This window comes from Macrosteles quadrilineatus, unplaced genomic scaffold (genome assembly GCF_028750875.1).
Source record: "Macrosteles quadrilineatus isolate MER2022 unplaced genomic scaffold, UCM_ALF_1.0 Scaffold_1__1_contigs__length_201487025, whole genome shotgun sequence".
NCBI lineage: Eukaryota > Metazoa > Arthropoda > Insecta > Hemiptera > Cicadellidae > Macrosteles > Macrosteles quadrilineatus.
In genome coordinates, this window is record NW_026542594.1 from 140,728,997 (window position 1) to 140,753,177 (window position 24,181).

The 24,181-nt window shown below is 36.8% G+C and overlaps 1 protein-coding gene across 2 annotated transcripts in view; it reads left to right on the plus strand.

Moving 5' to 3' along the window:
* LOC128985788 (putative epidermal cell surface receptor) overlaps positions 1–24,181 on the plus strand; it is an 86,444-nt gene that overhangs the window by 56,668 nt on the left and 5,595 nt on the right. The window contains exons 2-15 of one of the 2 annotated variants that reach the window (XM_054405665.1): positions 5,966–6,250; positions 7,282–7,402; positions 8,307–8,428; positions 9,759–10,064; positions 10,850–11,072; positions 11,805–12,013; positions 12,593–14,035; positions 15,273–15,332; positions 18,940–19,063; positions 19,808–20,001; positions 20,336–20,499; positions 20,664–20,832; positions 22,379–22,598; positions 23,558–23,667. In XM_054405665.1, coding sequence (XP_054261640.1) covers positions 5,966–6,250; positions 7,282–7,402; positions 8,307–8,428; positions 9,759–10,064; positions 10,850–11,072; positions 11,805–12,013; positions 12,593–14,035; positions 15,273–15,332; positions 18,940–19,063; positions 19,808–20,001; positions 20,336–20,499; positions 20,664–20,832; positions 22,379–22,598; positions 23,558–23,667 — 3,750 coding nt within the window. The remainder of the gene's footprint in view (positions 1–5,965; positions 6,251–7,281; positions 7,403–8,306; positions 8,429–9,758; positions 10,065–10,849; positions 11,073–11,804; positions 12,014–12,592; positions 14,036–15,272; positions 15,333–18,939; positions 19,064–19,807; positions 20,002–20,335; positions 20,500–20,663; positions 20,833–22,378; positions 22,599–23,557; positions 23,668–24,181) is intronic. The other variant, XM_054405673.1, reaches the window with a different exon arrangement.

Here is a 24,181-nt window from a genome sequence, read left to right on the forward strand (position 1 = left end):
CGCCTTGCCTATCTGGGGGTGTGAGAACAAAAGAACTCGCTGTTTTTATTCCACCTTCAAAAGAGGGCAATCAGAGCCATCTTTTCAATGAATAGACGTCATACTTGTAAACCAGTTTTTCTATCATCCAAAATATTAACGTTCCCATGTCTCTACATCTACAAGACATTATCCTTTCTGCACCAAAACACTGGCAAGTTTAACACTCCAACAGACCATCATTATAGTTCGAGATCCACAAATACCCTCCCAGTTCCTAGACACCACACTTCCTTCTTTCAAAACCATCTCCGATATAATGCAATAAAAATGTTCAACCATCTTCCTTCTCACCTCAAAGCAGTATCAAACAATCTGAAATTTAAAAAAACCTAAAATCTTTTCTTTAAAAAAAGCTTATAACAGCGTCCTTAAGTTCCTGGCTGACGGCTAAAAAACTATCAAACTTGTTTGATCGCATAGGTACTCTTAGTGTAAGTAAAAGAAAAAAAAAAACAGTTATTATTTCTAAGTCAAGAAATTATGTTTTGTTAAATGACATGACCAATGCATGTATATGTTATTTTGGTTAAATAAATGACTTATTGACTTAATTTGCTAGATAATAAGAAATCCAAGACATTTATTTATATTTACCTCTAACCATGAGTTTAAATGTAATGCCAACACTAGCTTTAAAAGAGGTAAACCTGACTGAAGCTGATCGCTACGCTGAGCAGAGTGAGCAAAAGAAGTAGTCATTGTATAGCGCATGCGTGAATCCGTGACATGACATCACCGCCTCGACCTTGAAGGAAATTACATGTTATACGTGGAAGTCGATGACCGCGTCTCGGCCCCGGCTTCTCCGTGGTTCTGTAGTCTGTAGGTGCGTAACCGAACTGTAAACTAAATTATTGTATGTTTTTCGTGGAAGGATATCTCTTATACTTAGTTCTGACACCTAATAAACCCTAATCTTTTACTTGATGAGTGGAAATATAGCTGCAAGCCACTAGGACTGCGTTATCACACGTTGGCCTTATCACTCACCGGACTATTCTAGCATTGGATTGGCGGGATTTGGACGCGGCAACAGGACGTGTCCCACGCTGAAAGCAAACCGCTTGACCTGCCCCATCGAGCATATAACTAAATATTGATTAGGCTCCGGCCGAAAACGCAAGTTTACATTAGCTTATTGCTTATAGTGTTAGCAAAACGGGAGTGCCGATAGACCTGTGGGGGTGCGTGCGTTTGAAGGGACTTGACCTGGTCTCCATAGCACAGAAAAAGGATAGCCGCTCTTAATTAAGTCACATTCATTATTTGACTTACTTCTTATTTTTGACTGTTAAGTTTATCAGAGACGGAAAGAATGTCCTTACTTTTCTGATCCAAACATCACTAAATCAAATCAAACAATAAATAATTATTCATTTCTAACAGTTAAGCACGATTTCCTTATGACTTCAAGAAGAATACATATCAATTGAAAAAATTATAGATTCTTTTATATGAGGGTCATTCAACGAACAAATTAATTATTACTTCTCAAAACCAGTTTATTGAATCAGTACGAAACTTTCAGAACATAAAGTTGGCAACCCTGCGATGTCAATTAAGATCAGCTGTTCAACCACAACCATTCATTCATATTATATGTTGTAAACAATCAAAAGTAAACATAACCTCATAATTTACTAGTTAAAGTGTTAAAGTTAACGTCGTCGTTCCGTCGTTCATTAACGGTGGCTGGCAAGTGGCAAGGCAAGTGGCAAGTCCACTCGTGACGTGATCAGATTGTTAGTTGTGGAAGGTGAGAAAAGAAGTGAAATCTACTAAAGAATGTTAAAAGTGTATGGAGACAATTAATTGTTCTAATCATTTGAACGTTTGGGTACACTTCCATATCTTTTGGCACAAACAACCGAATGAGTAATGTAAGGAATATCGTTTGGTTAGTTAGGTAAGGTTACCTAACCTAAACCAAACGATATATCAAATTAAACAATCGAACAATCAATGTTACTCATTCGGTTGTTTGTGCTAACAGATATGGAAGCGTACCCGAACGTTTACAAATGCGTAGATCAGTTTCAATGTAACCGTACAAGTTAAGAGTGACGCAGTAATTTAGACAACCGATAGAATTTGGGACTTCCTCTCTCGAATCTCGGATTGGTGTTAATTCGTGACAATAGGCGTATCACCGTTGAACTGATAAGTGAAAAATAAACGCGAGTGTTTGGAGCGGAATTGTTATATATTCCATATGATCAATATTAAATAAAAGATAGATTATTTGGAATATATAACAGGACAGCTCCAAACACTCGCGTTTATTTTTCACTTATCAGTTCAACGGTGATACGCCTATTGTCCCGAATTAACACCAATCCGAGATTCGAGAGAGGAAGTCCCAAATTCTATCGGTTGTCTAAATTACTGCGTCACTCTTAACTTGTACGGTTACATTGAAACTGATCTACGCATTTGTAAACGTTCGGGTACGCTTCCATATCTGTTGGCCAATATTTCTGGTAGACCATGGTGACTGAATATTTCTCTGAGGTAATGAATAGTACTGGCAGTTGTTGGCGCACTTTTAATCGGATATATTTCTGGCCACTTTGACCTGGCATCTACAACATGTCCATAACACTACAATTCATAAGCTGTACAAGAAAACCTATGCGAGATGGATGCCCAGACAGCTCACGGACACTCACAAAGAAACCCGGCTTCAAATCAACAGTGAAATAGTTAAAAATTGGTATTCGACTGAAGGAGAGGTTTTTTTTTCAAAAGAAGTGTAAGTAACGTGTGATGAAACTATCACTACCTATCAGTCATTCTGGGATTTTCAGGGGCCAATTTATTGTGATTTTCTTGAAGGTCAAAAACAACAACCAGTACTATAGGCGGGGGTTACACACACATGCATCTCGCACGGAGCAACTAGCATTTTTGATGCCAGTAGAACTGTGCAAGATGCATGCACGCTGCTAGTCGTGGCACTTGCTATAGTAGCAAGATGAGAGAGGTGAGGCTTTTTGCCGCTCAGTTCATTGGAAAATGTCAATGTCGTCATCGGTTGATGAAATGCTGTAAGGTGAATAAAATATTGGGTACCCCCTCATTGATGCCAAAATGTTGGAAGTTTAGACAATAAAGGGCAAGCTCTTGAAGCATCCAGGGAAGTTCCGCATGAATCCAGGCACATTTATAAAATACGTGACCTTAAAGACCACTGTGACAAAAAATAGTACCGGTAAAAATAGCTTGATTCTGTCCGTGTTAGGAGCGACTCTATTTTATCACAGTTCACAGTATGTGGTATGTGAATTTAAGAGTTTTGCAATAGCCATGTGACTTGGAAAGATATGTTCTGCGCTTGCGCCAACTCAAGATGTACGCTGCATGCAGCACCAAAACATCGAGCCGATCGGTTCCAAATGGCGCTGCACGCTGCACGCTAGCTGCACGATGCCAGTCGCATATGTGCAAGCTTCGATTTATTAACACAGTTGGTCTTCAAGCTGCATGCTAGTAGGAAGAAAAATGCTAGTCGCACCGTGCGAGATGCATATTTGTGTAACCGGCCTAGGTTACAGTGACATGCTGGAAAACAAGACCTGCAATTGGAACAATATGCGGTAGGCTCTTAACTGAAGGCACGATTTTGCTTCATAATGCCCGTCCACATTTAAGTTACAACACAGCTGACGAAAGATAAACTTCAGAAACTGGGATGGATGGGAGATATTTCCATTCCCCCTACAGCCCCAACCTCACCCCATCTGACTTCCATCTGTTTGGGTCCCATAAAGATGGTCTACGATGTCGATGGATACATTTTTGATCCAATGAAGATGAGGTAAAAAATTTAGAGAAAAAGTAGCTTTGACATCAATCTTAAGAGTACCAAGGGCATAACAATTAGCAGAAAGATGGGACAAGTGTAGGCTATAATTGTTGCTGGGGACAAACCTGCCGTCTAAGCGAATTTCCATTTGGCTGAATTGATTTACAATTGATCTATTTAAATAACATTAGGTTTAACGAGTATCTGGGTTTGCTGCTACAAGGAAACTAATAAAGTAGTGTGTTTTTAGTAAAATATTGATAGCTTACCGTACTATAAAATAAATAAATTTGCCAAGTTTGATCAAAATATATCCATAAACAAGCAAACTACAACATTTTACAATATCCTACTAATATTATAAATGAGAAAGTTTAGATGTATGGATGTATGGATGTATGGATGTATGTTTGTGACAAGTGAACGCGAAAAATACTGGTCGGATTGGGCTGAAATTTGGCATGATGATAGCTCACATTCCCGATTAACATATAGGCATATTCTTATTTCAAAAATCCTTTCGGGCTCCGCCCCAGTGGCTCTGGAGTTTCCCATGTTAACCTTATGAGAAATGAAATTATTGAATCTTAACAGCTGTTTCAATTAAACAAGTTGGTTCTGTTCTGTGATGTTCAATAGCTTTAAAGTTACAAAAATTACTAACAGGGTGCAGCACTATTATTTCTTTTACATTTATGACAACAGCTAATTTGCAACCAAAAGGTGAGTGAGCGTAGCGAACGAACTTCAACCTGGAGGCGAGTTAGCGTAGCGAACGAGCTAACCTGAAGGCAAGTGAGCGCAGCGAACGAGCTCAAACTAAATGTGCGTGAGCGTAGCGAACAAGCTCCAACCTAAAGGTGAGTGAGCGTAGCGAACGAGCTCCAACCTAAAGGTGAGTGAGCGTAGCGAACAAACTTCAACCAGGACGTGATTGAGCCATGCGAACGAGATAATCTTGAAAATTAAGAAGTTAAACGGGGCAAAGCCCGCGGGTTACAGCTAGTTCTCCATAAGAATAACATGGGAATTTTAAATTTACCATTTTTTTAGTTTTCTCCGTAACCAATAACCGTACAAAAACACTTTGATATACTGAATTGTTTGTTTTTTTAAGCTCTTTAAGAAGGTTTAGAGAAAAATTGGGAAATTTTGTGTTTTGAGGGTAAGAAGTGAGAAAAACAAATTTTTACCCCATAAAACCCCCCATAAAACCCTGTTCCCATGGTCCGATCATGCTGGATCGCGAACTCATTCAAGTTTATCCCGCCTTACACCTTCAAACCAAATTTCATCAAAATCGGATAAAAATTACTCAAGTTATCGTGTTCACGGACACATATATATATATATATATATATATATATATATATATATATATATATATATATATATATATATACATATATAAAAATTTGAACGAATGGTGTTTTTGGCCTCTGGGGACATTAAAATGAAAAAGTAAATCGGTCCCGGGCCTAAGTCTTACCATGAGACCTACGGTAATAGCTACTTCCCTATAGGGAAATTCGCTAAAAGTAACCAAAAGCCTAAAAACCGTTTTTGAGCAATAATAATTTGTCTCGTTAGACCTCCTACTTATTGAACGACCCCTCGTATAAATTGTTATTAGTAGCCTAAGTTATTAAAGTTTAATAATTGTACAATTTACAAAATGTATTGTTGTAAATTATAAAACAAGTACGCAAACGAATACCGACATTACTGAAGAAAAACTCTACATTAACACAACATCCTTATATTACAAAATATGTACCGGTAGGCATACTGAGAGGGTAGCAAGCTGGTCTAGTGGTAGAGTACAAGGCTTATTTCTTGGGCTCAAATCCCGCCAAATCACCAACGGATTTGATCTAAGGTATAATGCCGCTATCCCTAGGTCTAGCATGAAGTAATGTGAGAAACAATCCTGGGCTCATGCCTATCATCCTAGGATAGAAAAAAAACTGTACATAATGTTCTCTGAATAGATAATAACTATACCTCATTCATCTGACTAAATAATTCTAGCCTACATTTTACTCCTATTCTGAAAGAAAATGTAATCCTTTAACCCAATTTGGAACCATAATTTTAATAGATAGTTGGTCTTTTTAGATAATGTTTCAACAAATTCCACGTCAGAGACGACGACGACACCGCCGCACCCACCTCCTGAGCCACCCAACACGGAGAAGGAAGGTAGAGCTGTCAGTCTCAACTCCACCTCTGCCCCTGGGCTGCCTCCTCTGGACGACGTGACCATGGATGATGAGGACACAAGCTGTGACCAGTGTCCACCTCCTCTAGTCCGCAGAGGCACCAACACTGACCCACTGTGTCAGGAGAAGCCACAGGCCGACCACTGTTGTGTACAGCTGGTCTGCGCCCACCAGGCACAAGGTGTGTATCCCCCGACACAAATTATGTCTTAATATCTGGGTTTATTTTCCGATTTCATAATAAAATTATGTTGTTTGGCTAAAATATATATTTTTTTAATAATCTTTTCCTCATACAGTACTGCAGTAAAAATACTTAGCCGTTTTAACACATGCCTTGCAGTCTAAAGTACCATAGCATTTTTACTCCCTGGGGCGTAAAAAGCCGTTTTAGTCCCTAGGGAGTAAAACTCAGCTGTTTTAAACTCAATTGTAAATTTCAATTGTAAGCAATCGCAGGTATCAAAATGATGTATCGATTGTTTCCATTGAGTGTACCTTGTTGTTCCATTCTTGTCATCTGGCTTACCGTATGTTATAATAGTAAAATGTACATTACACATTTGTAATAGATGCAATGATTTAACCACATACTAAGCAGCTGCTTATTTGCATTTGCAAAATTGAAAACATGTAGAAAGTTGTTTTAAGAGGTTATTGTCCATTCAAGGGTATTTGCAGTTATAGGTCGGCCGCTTAGAAAACGACCTCCTCCAGCATTGGTTTAGCATTAGCGCGCAGGTCGTTTTCTAAGCGGCCGAACTATAGTTACTTACCTGGTGAGTTACAAAGGCTGAGGATGTTTTATTTGACTTTTTATCTAGACATGGTGACAATTTTAGCTTTAGTTCATTCACAATATACAGTTTGTTTACTAACTGTTTAATGGGTTTTTTTTCCTGCATAGTAGGCCTTTGGTCAAAAGAAAAGCATGTGCATTTGTTCTCAAAGACCCATTTAAAAATTTACTTGAAGTTGCTTAGATAAGATCTATTATAAAAACTATTGGGTCCTAGTTCAAAGTTTAACTTTACCATTAAAAGTCATATCTAATTTTGTATTCTAATTTATTGATCATCGATGAATATCAAAGTTTTAGACATCTCATGAAAGTTAATATTAACCACTAGGTACTAAGTTTGCCACTGTATATTTTAGATGTGGATTCTGTCATTTTACAGATTACTAAGGCTTTATTGTTTTTCATTCTAGACAAGCCAAATGGAGCTTGTGTGTACAAAAATGAAACTTACCAGAAAGGAGACACATTCAATGATGCATGTGAGGCAGTTTGTTCATGTGAAGAAGGTGGATTTGTATCCTGCAAACCAAGGTAAACAGAAATGTGAACTACAACTAAAATAAACCTAATATTTTAGCTATCCAATAAAACGGCAGCTCATATAATTAAATCAAACAAAAATTAGGATGTTACTTTTAATAGGACAATTTTAATGGGAATGAATAAAAGCACAAAATTGTTGGCGAAGATAACATGAAATCATAGAGTAAAAAACTTCCCACCCTTTAAAACCTATCATGGAAATATTAAAACATCTTTATGGAGGCATACCAAAGACGAGTGTGTTAGTGTGTTTTTATGTTTTCATTATTTCATTTCCTACTAAAAATTCTAGAGGGATTCATCTAAGGTAGACACATCATAGTTAAGTGCATCCCACGATAACTTCTACTTAACTTTCTCATTAGAAACATGACATCTGTATATTTTGGCTAACTAACAGTGTTGTGCAAACCTGATGCTTTCAGACTTTTCCAATTCATAACTTCAAGTTTCCTCTAAGTTAAAATAATTGTCAAGGGGAAAAGATAGACCATGAAAGTGTTTTCCAATAAAAGTTATTTAGAATGAGGCAATCAAATTTATAAAACTACAAAACGTTTGTTGATCCCATATAATGTGTATTTCTTCAAATATTAAAAATCTATGTTTATTACTTCTAGTGTATTATTGAAAATATAATACTAACCTGACCTTTTCTATGTTTATTTTTTAACAAAGATATTTATGTCTTCTTGGTATGCATTAGGTACAGTATGCTTTACAAACCATTCCATTGTCTATTCTTAAGACAAGTTCAGACATCACTTACCATACTCAAACTCTTAGAAAGTTTAAATCTAGTTATTATTATTTGCTGTCTAGACTATTGGTACCAAACTATTTATAGGTACTTGCATCAATAGAGAATGTTCCCAAACAATGTTTGTTACAGATGCCCAGCAGTCAACAACACAAAGTCAGAAAAGTGCCTCACTCTGCCAGACACCAAGGACCCCTGCTGCACTCTGGTGTTGTGTGACGTATCTCTGGACGGCCATGATGCTTCCAAACCAGGTGAATAACAATATACTCAGAAATTTTATAACTTAAGTACAAGTTCTCTATAAAGTTAAGAAGTTTTTAATGCATGAGAATGAGAATAATGACTTGTATTTGACTAATTTATATAAAATGTAAATTACATTAGTCAGTTGAAAAGGTTGAATTTGATAAAACAACAAGTATTTGAGAATGAGAATAGTCAGTTAATTGTATTTTAGAAAGTATCATCATTGACTTTATATCTACACAGTGTGTAGATAAAAACTACAACAGATTTGCTATCAAGCATCGGCATATATTTATCTATAATACCGCTCGGCTTATACGTAAACGGAATTTGCTCCCCATATATTTCTTACGGGAGTGTAATTTTGTTTTTCTTTTTCGAGTTCGTTTGGCTCTTCCACCCAACTGATGTTCATGATTGAGGTCTCAAATTGAAGGTATGCATGCACAGATTTGTCATCAAGCATCGGCATATATTTATCATTAATCCCACTCGGTGTATAAGTAAACAAAATTTGCTCCCCATGTATTTGTTATGGGAGTTAAATTTTTCTTTTCTTTTCCGAGTTTGTCTTCTACCTAACCGATTTTCATGGTTGAGGTCTCAAATTGAAGGTATGCACGCACAGATTTGCTTATCAAGCATCGGCATCTATTTATCTATAATCCCACTCGGTGTATACATAAACGAAATTTGCTCCCCATGTATTTCTTATGGGAGTTAAATTTGGTTTCTCTTTTCCGAGTTCGTTTGGCAATTCTACACGACCAATTTTCATGATTGAGGTCTCAGTCAAATTGAAGGTATGCATGCTCGGTTTTGCCATCAAGCACTGGCATATATTTATCTACTATCTCACTCTGCCTACACGTAAACAAAATTTTCTCCCCATGTATTTCTTAAGGGAGTTAAATTTGGTATTTCTTTTCCGAGTTCGCTTGGCTCTTCTACCCGACTGATTTTCATGGTTGAGGTCTCAAATTGAAGGCATGCTCACCAAGTTTTCAGATCAATCATATGCAAATATTTACCTACTGTATTACTCGACCAAAACACATACTGTAATTTGATTTATTTTTGAAAATCTGAACTGAGCTATTGAATTTTTAAAAATCAATAGCTTCAATATTGTTCATGTTTTTCTTTATGTTTAAACTCAAAATAATCAGTAAATGATAGGCTTTAATTTGAGCTATTATGAATGTTTGAATCAGTTAAGCTCAAGATAAACTGTATTACTCAATCAAAAATCATAAATTTGATTATTTCTCTAAGATTATATCTATTTTAACGCTGCGAAGCAGCATGGGTCCTCTATTATACTTTATTGTTTAGATGATTCCGACGAACCTGTGTCACTGAGACTAGTGGCGATCACTCCGTTAAACAGCTCAGCAGTCATGATAGAACTTGCCCAGCCTGTCAACAGTTCTATGGCTGAGGTGGAGACTTCTCTTGATGGGAGCATTTGGAGTCCAGCAACAGGGAAAGGTTTGTTGGTGGGGGAACTACAAGCAGGAAAGACGTACAGCTTCAGGGTGAGGATGGGAGCAACCCTCAGCAATGTAATGCAAGCCACTCTCCCAGCTTCTAAACTGACTGGCAACATGTGCGAGTACAAAGGGAAAAACTACACCAGGGGTGAGTTTGTAGCCAAGACTGTTGTTTGGTTAGAAAAATATGGTGTACCTGAATAGAGTTTTCTGAGGGTATCATGAAAATCAGATTCATACAATGTAGACAGGGTGCCTTGTGAGTAAACAGCCAAACACCAGGAAATGGTTCATAGGGGGAAAATAAAGAGAAAATCAAATAGGCTATAATATTTTCCCAAAAATCCTTATTTAACCAGATGTTTGTCATTTTTTCACATACACATTTTTATCTTAAAATTTTTCCAACTGATCTTTCATCCTTATGATACCTATTATTTGTGTACATTCTGCTTGATGAAAACATCGTAAATACTGTATGCAACTTTTAGCCTTTGAGGGTTTTAAGAACCTCAATAAAACATCGTGCAATGTTTTTGTGCTACTTAATGTTACTTTGGACTGTATAATACTTTTCAATTAAAGTTATTGTAGAACTGACTGTACAACTAGAAAATTAGTTTTAAGCATGTAACCTAAGAGAAAAGAAATACAGGGAAGGTAGTATTTTCACCAAAGACATTATGTATAGGCGATTTCTGACTGAGTATACCAAAGCTCCTGGTGGAAGGGCAGTTAGTGATGTAAATGAAGAATTTCTGCCTTAGTTTAGCTTCAGTAGTCACATAACTTTAAAAAAGTGTTGTGATTATACAGCGAGTTTTTTTTTACGCAATTAAATGATAAATTTTATCGCAGACAAAATAAAGACCAATACCATTAATCACTCTGCCTCTCGTGAGCCGTAACTTATCTAACAATAGTGTCTGTTAGGTGAGGAGTTCCATGATGGTTGTGCTGCGTACTGCGTGTGTGGCAAGTCAGGCGTGGAGTGTGCCTCTATTGACTGTCCGACACACTTCGGCCTAGACGTGCTAGATCCTCATTGTCTCTCCTGGGAGACTCAGCCTGCAGACTTTGTACCTGTTCCTCCCAAGTGCTGCCCTGATACTGTCAAGTGCAAGGACAATGGATCGTGCATCTACATGGGTGAAACGTAATTTCTCTTTCTGATTAAAAATAAAATATTGATCGATCTAGTGTAGTAAAAGTTTTTAGATATTTGATTTCTACAACATAGTTGGTAAAGAGGATTTCGTAAAGAATATAAAAACTGCGATGATTAGGATCTTTTATAAGGCTTACCTAAATAATACAGAGTCCAATCTGGTACAAAAAAAAAACACAAAACTTACAACACTATATAAAAAAAACCTAAAATATCATTGTCACTGACAGCAATTTTCAACTAAGGAAGGTATGAGTTGTAGAACTTTTAACTTATATGACAACTCTCTTTTCAAGTCATACCTCCCTTGGTTGAGAATTCTGTAAATGACAATAGCATTCTAGTTTTGTTGACTAAATAGTGTAAAGTTTAGTTTTTCTTGTGCCAGATTGGACTCACCCTCATTCAGAAGCCTACTACCCTCACAAAAACTCCTAAAGCCTAGTCCTTGGGCTCCTATGTTAAATATCCTTAATTGTGATGATTTTTGTTCATTTTCCAGTTATATTGAAACTGTTACCTACACAATTCCAAGTAATATTTTCTCATTTTGACAACCTTTTAAAAAAAGTGTGAGGAAAATGTGGCACAAAACTTTTAGGTAGTTAGTTAGTGGGATGATGATTTTTCTTTTAAATTATTACATCAAGCTTAAGTTCTTAACAACAATTTTTAAAAGCGGTTGCTATGTTTAATAAAAGTGTTTGATGATCTGAGCAGGTTCCCCAACTGGGCAGACATCCCTAGCAAGCTGTCTGGCTGTGAGCAGAGATGTTACTGTGAGATGGGCAATATCACGTGTCATGCAGCTTGTCCTCCTGTACCTGCTACGCCTCCCCCCACCCTGCCTTGTGACTCCAAGGAGGCGATTCTCTCTCACCAACCAGACGACGAGTGTTGTCTGTTCTGGATGTGTCCTCCCCACTCTGGTAAACCAACACCACTTTGTGCATGCTTTGTGCCACTTTGTTTTACTGTGTTGTGTTTGTGTGTGCATTTTGTGCTTGAACAAATTGTTGTGTTTGCTAAAGATTAACTACATGCATTATCATATTGTTTATTGTCACTACTGATAATATGTTTACACTTTCTATTAGGGGTTTCATTTCTTCTACCTCTATTTGGCAATTTAACGCTTTCAGTGTCGTAGGACTGACGTAGTATTCATTCTCAAAATGTGAGTATTGAATAGAATCTGAGCAAATATTGTAACATTTTTATTGAAAGTACCAGTGGTATTCAATCATACAAATTTAATTTTGCTACTTTCTGGAACCATTTTAGCTCATGTTCATATTAACAAAATAATGCTTTTGAAATGTCATCGGAATCTTCAACTTTTTCTGCTTTAAATCTGTACACATTATTGCCAAACCTATAATAATGCTCCATTAACAATAAAAAAAGTTGCAATAAATAATCCTATATGAAGCCACACTGAACAGTGGTTTTATAGGTTTTTCAGCATGAATGGCATAAAACATTGAATTATTTCAAATTTATTTCAGGCATACAATTGGACATGAGACCAACTAAAACAGTTATGACTGATGACACTAATCACAAAACAATTAACGAGACTACTACATCAAGCACATTACTTCTCGGGCCTTTCAATCCCAACTTAAACACGACTCAACCACTGAAAAATAAAAATTACAAAAACCAAACAAACAACAAAAAAGACTACTTTCCTGGTCCTTTTAGTCCACAACACTTAGAAGAAGAGACTAGAAAAGGTCCAACTAAGCAAAAATCTGAAACATCAACTAAAGTCAAGTCCCATAAAGAAAATCCTTTGGTTGATATTTTGGCACCTTTTAACTTACCACCATCAGAAATCCCTGATGTACACATTTCTGAGAGTCCTGCAACAAACATTTCTGGCCACAAGGGTAAAGAAACTCATGTGCCAGATTCAAAATTCGAAGACGATCTTCCTAACACAAATGAGGGAATATTTACCCATTTTCCATTCTTGTCCCCTCCTTTAGCCAAACCATCAAAGTATGATAAATCTAAGCCAGGTGTAATTCCAAACCAGGTTAGTAACCCAATACACCAAAACTTTAATGAGGATCAAGGAAATGAATTTCCTGGATTATTCCAGCCTAGCAAGTCTGAACTCTACCATCAAAGCATAAACAACACAGGCTTTACTCAAAAGACCAATGATAATGATCCCAAGCATGGCCTCACTCCGCCTGGCCAAGAGAATGATCATGAGTTTCAGTATGAAGGTGAGAAAGTTCCACCGTCTATTTTACATCAAAATGGAGGTCACCCTATTAATCCCAATCAAGTTTATTATATTCACGATCAAGGTTTCCCTCCTCAACAAATACCCCACAATGGTCAACCTGCACCAGACATGTTTCATGTTCAGCACTTCCAGATCCCTTACGACCCTAACGTGCAGCCACCGCCCCCGAGATACAACAAAAAAAAGCCAGTGGACAAATACCATGGACAAAATCCTCAAAGACTTCCCCAAGAAATACTGACACATTTGCACAATCTAGCACCTCATCTTCCAAAGGGTGGACAAATCCCATCTAATTTTCATCCAGAAGAAATAATACAATATGTACAACCAAACCCTCAGTTGAATGCACAACATCCCCATCCACCAGGTCACTTCCTTACTCCTGAAGAAGTATACTTGTATCAAAACCCAGATAAATTACCCAATGGAGGAAATATTCAGCCTCAGACAGCCCAAAATCAAAACAGTGCTCCTCCTGGGAGAGGAACTATACATATCCATAGTCCAAATATTCCTACATCTCCCAGCCAAAGGGTGGAGGAGATATTGGCTCACCTTAGAAATCGAAATCCTAACCAATACCAGGGACCTTTTCCCCCACCACCATACCAGGAATCACTGTTGACTCAACACTCGTCTCATGCGGCCGTCCCTCTCGGTCTACCCAACAACAGTACTCGCCCAGGTTTGTTCCTAAGTATTGCACCCTTCTTGCCATATGGGTTGTTATGGGGTTTGGATGCATGCACTTTCTTAACTCTGGTTATTTACTCCATGACAATTGATAGGATGATTTCAAAATTTTGTAACGGCTAACTATACAAAACCGATTTGATGAAATTCTGCTTGAATTTGGGTTTTGAATATTGGTATTACATTAGTATGCCAGCCCACCTTTGCCATCTTGTTTCAGTGTTCACTACTAGCTTTCCCATATGTAACTTATAACGTGATGGTACTTCAATGTCTCTAGTTACTAAATATACTAGAATGAGAATGTATAAGGTGACAAGCACTGGAAATATTTAACTTATACTTATACATATTTTTCTGGGATTTTCGTGAACAAATAATATCACACACATAGCCTATTACAGCTTAAATGGTGAATGATTGTGCTTAAAATCATTGGGTTTTGCAGCAGGTAGATTTTAACCAGATGACTAACCATTTTGATCATGATTTTATTTTGTGCATGATGTTTGTGATTATTTTAGAGTAAAGAATCTTTCTAGAACTTAGAGATAGACCACAGCCTAATGTCTCTAAATAAATACTTAGTTAGAAATTTCCCAACAGCTAAATCGTACAAAATATTGTGGTGTTTAAGGGGGTTTCAGAAGCAACGGGTGTAGAACAATATAAAATATTTAGTATAACCGATGGTGCGCTTATCAGTTGAAATGTTTTCTGAATAAAACTGAAATAATTCAGTCGACTTTCTTTTTGAGAGGTTTTTTACAGCAATGGTTGTTTATAAAAAGAAATCAAATCTTTTAAATCTTAAAGAATCTATGCGATAAGCTTTACACCATGATGTAGTATCAAATGTGTTTTGGTTAGTTCCACAATCTGATTCTCAGCATTCCCTTTGAAGATTCTTAGCTCTGATTTAAACAATGGACCCTATACAATATAATTTTTTTAAACAGTACTGTACATCAAATTTCTACAATATCGTCCTCTAAAAATAATACACCTATTACAAAGTATTTTGCATGCAGAACAAAGCATGGGAAGTGCAAACAATTACATGATTATTAAACATTAAAACAGTTTTTTTTACATGATTTGGTTAAAACTAAATTAGTTAATTAGTTATAAAATAATCTACCTGAAAATGTTAAGTTTTGATTTTTTCTGCAGGGAGGAAGACTGTATACCTTCAAGCTGTTATATATAAAATAATTTTGATTTTTCAGGTTTTACTAATACGTTGCCAATCCACGGATTCCCTCAACATCCTGGAACTCAAGATCCAAGTAAGTAATTTTAATGTTACTTTAGCACTAGCAGTGAAATCTGGCTTGCCTGGTTCTAAATACAATGCAAAATATGGTTATAAAACCACTTTTGAAAGCAATAATTTTATCGACCGATATTTTGTTTGAAGATGTTTTGAGTCTAGTATTGTGTCGTTGTTCTATAGTCGTTCATATAAGCTGGGGGTGGTGGTACTCAGATCGCACAGTTGGGGATGCTTTCGCCACTAACGCCAGAGATGTCCCTAAAGATCCACTGTTGCAGAAAACGATGATGATATCCTCCATGGGAGATATTCACAATTTTATCACTCAATTTTTTTATAGATTGTGTTAAGTAATAGCGGTTGAAGGGGATCATAAATCTTTTTACTGTGGAAAAGTTTATAGCATTACAACAATAGTGTATTATAATGTCCTACTTCTTTCAAGTGTTTACCGGTACCATCTAGTTCTCTCTATTTATCTAAATACTTAATACAAATAAAGGTATTCTCTGTAAGATCCATTTTTTGCCAGTCAACCCTTCAGTTAAATGTTCAACTAGCCAGATAGTAAACAAGAAATTAAATAGTTCATGAAAATGGATTTTAAATAACCTAGGCTGTAACCTGATTGAGGTAGGTTAGTCACTCTTTAAGGTATAAATAAACAATCAACAAATTGTAATGGTTACAATACCAAGTGTTCGATTAGTATTTTTACTAACCTAATACAGTAGAACCTCGGTTAACCGAGGTAATTGGGACCGAGGGTACCTCGGATACGGCGAACCTCGGATAACACGGAACGTAACCTAAAAATCGTTACCGGGGCTAAAAATAGCTCAAGATATACTAAAACATGAACAAAAGTTATTAACTGAACTGTTGTTTAGTTTATTAGTACAAGAAATGTTATTAGTACGCAATAAAACGTGAGAGGAAACGGTAACACTCACAATACTAAAGACTGTTTTAATATAACACTCAATTTATTGCACAACTGAATACGTATGATATAGGCTACACAATGTACAGAAGTTTAGTTACAGTACAGTATTCCTGTTTACAAAATTAAATCAAAGAAATGAAAATTAATTTACTGTACATTGTACAAAAATAAACAAAGTAAGCTAATCTTTTTTCCCAAAGAAATCAGTTATTGTTTTTTGACTTAGATTAGAGGATCTTAGGCTAGCCGCCCTGTTGCGCCAGCGTCGCAGCCAAACTAAATCGTTTGTTGTTGCGGTTTCTTGTTGTTCAATGTATGCCAGTGCTCCCTCGATCATTCTTAGACCTTCTGTATGTGATATTTTCTCAGTCACCCCATCAGGTTCATCGCTGTAAAAAAAACCTTTGTTTTACGTAACCGTAACGCAATCAAAAGGCAGCAGTTGGAATTGGTATGAAATTAGTTTTGGATTGATGAATGGGCAACATTTAACTAAAGTGTAACAAATATAGTTGTGTTAAAAAATTGATGTTGGATTATGTTTTTATGTTAAAATTTTGCATAAATAAAAAATCAAAAACTTACTTGTCATCATCTTCTGGTTGGTTGAGCATCTGGATAATCACGTCATCAGTTAGGGCCTGATCCTCATCTCCATTGATCCATACACTGATGTCCTCTGCACTGATGGGCTCAGCCACTGGAAGATGGTTACAAAGATCCACAAGCTCTTCATTTTCAGGAGGACATGCTCTTGGCTGGTTTTCAGGAGCAGCTGTCTCTTGGCGGCTTGCCTTTTCAATTCCGAAAAGTTTGCGCCATGACCTTCTTATAGTGTCCTCCCTAACGTTATCCCAAGCTTCTGACACCCAGTAGACAACATCTTTCATTGTGATTAACTTGAGAGCATCAGTGACACCCAGCCCGTCCTCTAGCTTCTCAGTAGATTTCTAAGCAGCCTCTTTTTGTAGTTTCGCTTAATAAAAGTTTCTAGAACTCCCTGGTCTAGAGGCTGGATGAGGGCAGTAACGTTTGGAGGCAAAAATAAGGCTCCAATGCCATCGCTGACTAGCTCATCAGCATCTGGATGGGACGAAGCGTTGTCAAGAATAAGAACGGCCTTGCGAGGGAGTTTTTTGTTCTCCAAGAAAGCTTCAACGACTGGAACGAATTCCTCAAAAAACCATTGGTTGAAAATCCGCGAGTCCATCCATGCGTTTTTCTGGTTTGTGTATGTGCTGGGAAATGCGTCCACATTAGTATTTTTAAAAGCACGTGGCTTTTTATACTTGCCTATTACAACTGGTTTGAGTTTCAAACTTCCTGCAGCATTGGCACATCCTAAAACTGTAACTCGATCTTTAGATTTCTTATACCCAGGAGCTGATGTTTCCTGCTGACTGGCTAAAGTTTTTGAGGGCAACATTCTGAAGTTAAGGCCTGTCTCATCACAGTTGAATATTTGATCGGATGTAAGACCCTCACTCAAAATCAATTTTCTTATTTTTTCTTCAAAAACTGTCACATCAGTTTCATTACCTGAAAGTTTTTCCCCAGATATATTAAGTTGCCGCACTCCATAACGGTTCTTCCATCGCATTAACCACCCGGAACTAGCGGTAAAAGGTTCATCACCATCGCCAAAAGATTTATGGAAATCTAGCGCTTTTGCCTGCAAAATAGGCCCACTTATTGGACTTCCCCTTGCTCTCATTTCCGAAAACCATAAGAATAAAGCCTCGGAAGTTTTTTCATACTCACACTTTTTAAACGTTTTTCTCTCTGAATTGCAATTGGAATTTAAGCTCTGAGCACCCCATTTTTCCAACTCAGCCCTCTTCCTCCTCCAATCTCCGACGGTAACCTCACCAACATCCAAGTCTTTAGCGACTGTTCTTATTGACTCACCATTGTCCAGACGACAAATCGCATTTAGTTTAGTCTCTAAGGACACAACGACACGTTTGCGTTTAGCACTCATTTACACCTACTGTAACTGCACTTAAACACACAATTAAAAAACAGTGATAGACACTTGACTTGTAGAAGTAAACAAAGGACTGCCACTGAGACGAAATGGCGTCTTCGGGCAGACCGATGATGCACGAACACATCCGAGCTGAAGCTGTACACCAGGACAGCCCACTAGATGCGCAATAAGCTACGGAGTCGAATCGGGGTGGTGGGGAGAGCGAGTGGCTCAGTCGCGTCTCGGCATTGGTGAAACAGTTCGCATTGGTCCGGCGGCGAGCGTTGTCGGGTTACAACACCTGCAGCTGCTCTGGCGAGCGGTGTCGGTTGACAGTGCCGTATGCAATCGGCAAAGATAAGCGCTAAGCTACGCAAATATTTGGCCGAGGAAACACAACAGTTGCCAACATTTTACTGTACAGTAGTTTTAACGCATTGCAGGCTAGCGTGCGTATTGCGATAAAAGGAGCACCCAAACGCTCATTACTGTACGTAGTTTGTGCGTGTTTCTTTTGCTTTTTAAATAAAAAAAATCATTTGCCTCTAAAAAGAAGTTTTGAACTCTATTAAAAAAGTGCAATCTGTGCACGAGTCCATTTGTATAATATCTTATGACTCAAGCAATGTCACTGATCACCAAACAGCTGTTTATCCTTAATGTAATTAAGTTACTGGTACCCTAATCAGCTGTTTCTATGTTCAGATGAAATCAAGGTGCATACCCTGGAGGCCATCGATGACTCGTCTGTTAGACTCATATTCTCCGTCCCCAGTGTGTTGGTAGGACTACATGGTAGAGTCGAGTTGCGCTACACTTCAGATAGAAAGTGAGTGTGCAAAAAAGAATGACTACCTGTGTTTAACAAATATTAGGAAATTATCACCGTTCTTAATACTAAATGATAAAGTAGAACTAGCTTGGAGCGGACATGAACGTTTCAAATTGTCAACCAATAGGGAATTTTTTTAGCATGGCTATGTAGAAGCAATACAGCCTACAACGGCTAGCAACCTTAAAGCTAGTGTGAATACTAGATATTTTGTCGGAATAATTCAACACACGCCTTTGTAAGGGACCAAACATTTTCATCCGACAGTTTAAATACATCAACAAAATTATGGAACCAAATACTTTTGATGTGTGATGCATGAGGACTACAATGACAATGTTTGAGTGTCGGTTTCATTCCATGTAGTCAGTGACAACCAAGTGTTACTATAACTTAAATAGCATTTTACGAAACAAAGCTGTGTACTTCACAGCCACACATTTCTGACTTAGCTATGTATGCATTTTTTGTCTTTTTCAAAAAACCTGTCAAGATAAAGTGAAGTCCGTATTAACATGTCCAAATTCATGAGGGAACAATGTATGATGAATAATATAAACAAACTTTAAAGCAAAGATTAGGGAAAAATTATCATAGCCATTTCCTATGAATTTTCTGAACCATCTCTATGAATGATACGCTAAAATGTGAATGTACATTATTTACAATATTGTAATTTACACTTTTTGTCTTCCGGTGTTATCTAAATATGGTACTATATCTTATGGTATGATGAAACAGGAATAGTGATCCTTCGACATGGGAGCAACAAGTCCTTGCTCCTCCTGATGATCTCATCGCTACTCCCGAACTCGAGTTTGAGCTCGGAAACCTCGAACCAAACACAACTTACAAGATAAAGATCTCTATAGTTCTGCGAGATTTACAGAACTCACCAGTGAGTGACATACTTACTGTGAAAACACTTCCAAAAAGTGAGTTGGTCAGAGATATTATATTGCTATAAAATCAGAGATATTATATTGCTTTGACACAAGAGTCTTTTGTTGTTTTTCTTAAAGATGTTACTATAAGTACGTCTCAATTTTTTTACACTATTTATTGATGTTGGAATAAAGAGGGCTTTATTCATATCACTCTTTGCTGCACTCTATTTTATAAGTAATTTATTATACCTACTGAATATTTATGACTATATTATCAGTCACTTTAATGAAAGTTTTAAGCACTTTTGTCTAGAAAATATGGATCCAAGCAAACATTATTTCGGTTACAATCTAAATATAATAAATGTAAACACTTTTTCAGCAACTTCTGCTACTTTGTATCCTCCAGAAATCCCTGTAGACCCGGAGTTGAGGGTGGCAGAACTGAATGCTACCTGGGTGAAACTGGTCTGGAGAACATTTAACGAGTTTGAGCTTCAATTCATTGATGGAGTGCAAATCCGGTACAAGGAGCCTCATGCTCAGGTCAGTTTTATGTTTGAAAACACATTTTTGCTCCAAGTCTGAAAGCTGCTTGTTTGATTGCTAACAGGGCTGTAAAATCGTAAAACATAGCAATGGTAATAAAGTAAAATAAAACAACTAAAGAGCTGTATTGGTATCCCATCATGAAAATGTTTGTGTTGCAGGTGTTCTCAGCCACCCCTCTGATCCACCGAGCTGTTACGAGCTACACCATCGAGGACCTCAAGCCAGACACCCTCTACCAGGTCGGCATCTACTTCATACCTTTCCCTGACCAGACTACAGAACTACGGGCTCATGAAAACATTGAGATCACCACAGCCATTGAAAATGGTATGTCATTTAACCTAGGATGGTAGAGTCTAGTTAGTTTGAGTTACCTATACAACTAGAATACAAACATTACTATTTTTATTTTTGTATAGTTTTAATTTTTGACTTCATTGGAGTAGAGTAGGAAATAGAAAGCAACTGAAGTATTTTACTTTGAAATGTAAGTCAGATGGCTCAAAGTGTCCATCACCTGTAGACGGTTATGTAGGGTAAGTGCACCAGTGAGTGACTGTTTCAAATAGAAAAACATCATATTAAGCTTTTTTTTGCCTAGTCTATCACAAACAGACTTAAAAGTAACTTTGGAGCCTGATTGGAATCTACCCTTTCAGGGGTTCAAAAATAAATTATCAATCCTTTCCTTTTGTAACAAAAACAAAAATAAGAGTTCCAACCAGTTCATCTTCAAGTTTCCCACTAGCATCTCGTACAAATTACTAGTGCACATGTTGCTCGAATTCGAGCAATTTCAAAATATTAAAGGTTTTTTTTTTTTACGAATTACAGTCAACATTTCCGTTGACTTAAAAGAGTCAACTCAAAGATAATGTAATCAATCACTCCACTCCAGTTATCGAAACTGGAAACGAACTCGATCTGAAAACTAACGCTCACTCCACTCCATCTATCGAAACTGAGAACGAACTCACTCTTAAAACGAACACTCTTGTTTGTATCATGTGTTCACTATGAACAGCTGTAATTAATACAAATTATTCGTCTGTTTAAGTAAACAAAATCTTTTCTTTATAAGAAATACATTGGGATTTTGATGGCCTGTGGGGCAAAGTCCAAGGACTTTTATTCCAGTAATTTGTAAAAGGGGGCGTCTACACAAAAAATACTTAATTTTGACACCTCGTTTGTAATAATCCGTCAATTATTAACGGAGGAGTAGTGTTTCGTAGAAATCGCCTTCAGGTATTATATATAAGGATGCTGGTTGTGTTTTGTCATGGTTCTTTGATTATTGATGGAATGGAAATTGCAATATATTATATCATGTAATTCACAGTTAACATTTTAAGATACAATTCTGTACTCTTTTAAGATCAAAAGCCTAACCAACAATTATAATTATTAAAACAGTCAGTAATTTACTGTATTCTTACTTTGGGTAGAGCCAGCAGTTAATGACCATTTCAGTCACTAAATTTATTTTGAATAGTTTAATTTATTTTGATGTTTTGTAAATTGTATACAATGTTTCTGCCAGGTCAAGTGGTAGGAAACAAAAAGTCTCATCAGAAATCATGTGGATACACTTTAGCCTATAACCACTAATCAGGATTTGATTGGGTTAAAAGTTATGGTAATTTACTAGATAAAAAGGGGTCACTCACTAGAAACAATAAAAAAATCTAAATAATATTCTCATAAAACTAATTTTAGATAAATAAATTCACTTTTTCTTGCAATATTGAAACTAAAGTTCAGATACAAAACCATCTTTTTAATTTCTAATGGTGTTGAATGTTTGTTTCTCATAAAAGATTCTGGCTAACTATTAACACTCGAAAATTCAATAATCTTTAATCTGTTACAGATCCTTACAGCTTTGACCTTGTGGTTGATGTTCACCATGTCAAGACTTCAACAGTAGAGTTGACATGGTCTGGAGTTCCTTACCCGGAAGATAAGTACATAAACATCTTCCGTGCTATCTACCAGAGTGAAGGGGAGAGAGAAGACTTCAGCAGTTTCAAGGTGGCCAAGAGAGACTCACCCCCTAACACCCTCATCACTGGGCTCAAGCCCAACACCAGGTAGAGGGGCTAATCAAATTGTTATGGCTAGGGTAATTTAATGTACAGTACTGTCAATGTCGCAACAAGCTGGACCCTCAGTAAAACTTTCTTCCTTCGTAGATTTTGCTAGAAGAAGTAAACACTTAGTAAGGAAATAAAAACTTTGATTTTTTTATTGAATATAAAAAACTAATTCAATACCAGGGTACAGACCCAATGCTACTGCTAAATTAATAAGTCACTCTAAAAACAGGAAGTAAAAAAATTGTTTGTTAAGTTTAAAAATATGTTTGCTGTAAGGGTAAAGACCCAGTGTTATATCTTATCTTATCTTATCTTACAGGGGCAGGTCGAGACCTTTAAGCACTTCATCCGTAATAGAATTATGGCGCACCCCAGACAATTGTTTTCTTGTTGACGTCCAATGAATGCCTGTAGCTTCCCTCCCATTAAGTTCATCCTTGGGAAGATATCTTCCTCTAGCCAGGTTCCCAAGAGTTATCATTCTAGCATCTGAGAGCTTGTTACAATAGACCCAGTGCTATTGCCAATAAATAAGTTATATAGACCCACTGCTATTGTCAAAAGCTGACACATGAAATGATAAATATCTTGGTATAAGACCAGCAGTACTTGATTTGAGTCAAAACATGGTTGACTATTGTTTCAGGACACCTCTCTCTCTCTCTCTCTCTCTCTCTCTCTCTCTCTCTCTCCCCCCCCCCCCCAGAAAGAAATACTTAATTGTTCCATCCAAGTTTATTAAATAAATCTAATAATTTTGATACTCCATTAGTGAGGATGAATGATGAAAGGTGGGCAAGGACAATGACACAACTTTTAGTAAGCAAGCTTTGTTTATTTACTCTGTTATGTACTGCATCTTGATCAGGTTTAATCCTTTAATCAATGTACAAAAGATTTATTACAGACTCACGATTTAAAGTCAAAATATTGATTAAGTCAATTGCATGTAGGTATCACCTGTGGCTGGAAGCATATTTGACTAATGGCAAGATCAAGAAGAGCAATGTTAAAGACTTCACTACAAAAGCTGGAGTGGTGCCAGCAAGTGATAGCTTACAAGGTATGTATTTATTAAATAAATTAGTCACAAGCGATATTTTGTGGGCCATTGTTTCCAAATTAAATAGAGTTTGAGATTGAAGGTTTCTTACCCCTTGGCAGTCAGAAGGCCACTCACTACGTGTGGCCACGAGATCCATAACCTGACAAGTTGTAATATACATACGAAGCGATGCGCCTATAGCTCAGCACTACTCTTGTTTACTTTTTACACTTGGATTTAAATGCCGTGTTGCGAGCCAAGTCCAAAACACTCATCTTTAACCTAACATATGTAAACTTGGGGTCATCATTAGGATTCAATTATTCTCATTCGTATTTAATAAGAACTTTATTACTCAAACATGAGAACATTTATAACAACAAGGCCTATAAATTATTTAATACCTACTAAATATAAAAAAAACATAGTATCTTTTATGGTTAAAGCTGATTCAAAAGCAATGAAAATGGTTCATTAAAAAAAATATATTTAAAAAACTACAAATCCAAATATATTTTACAAGTTATATGAT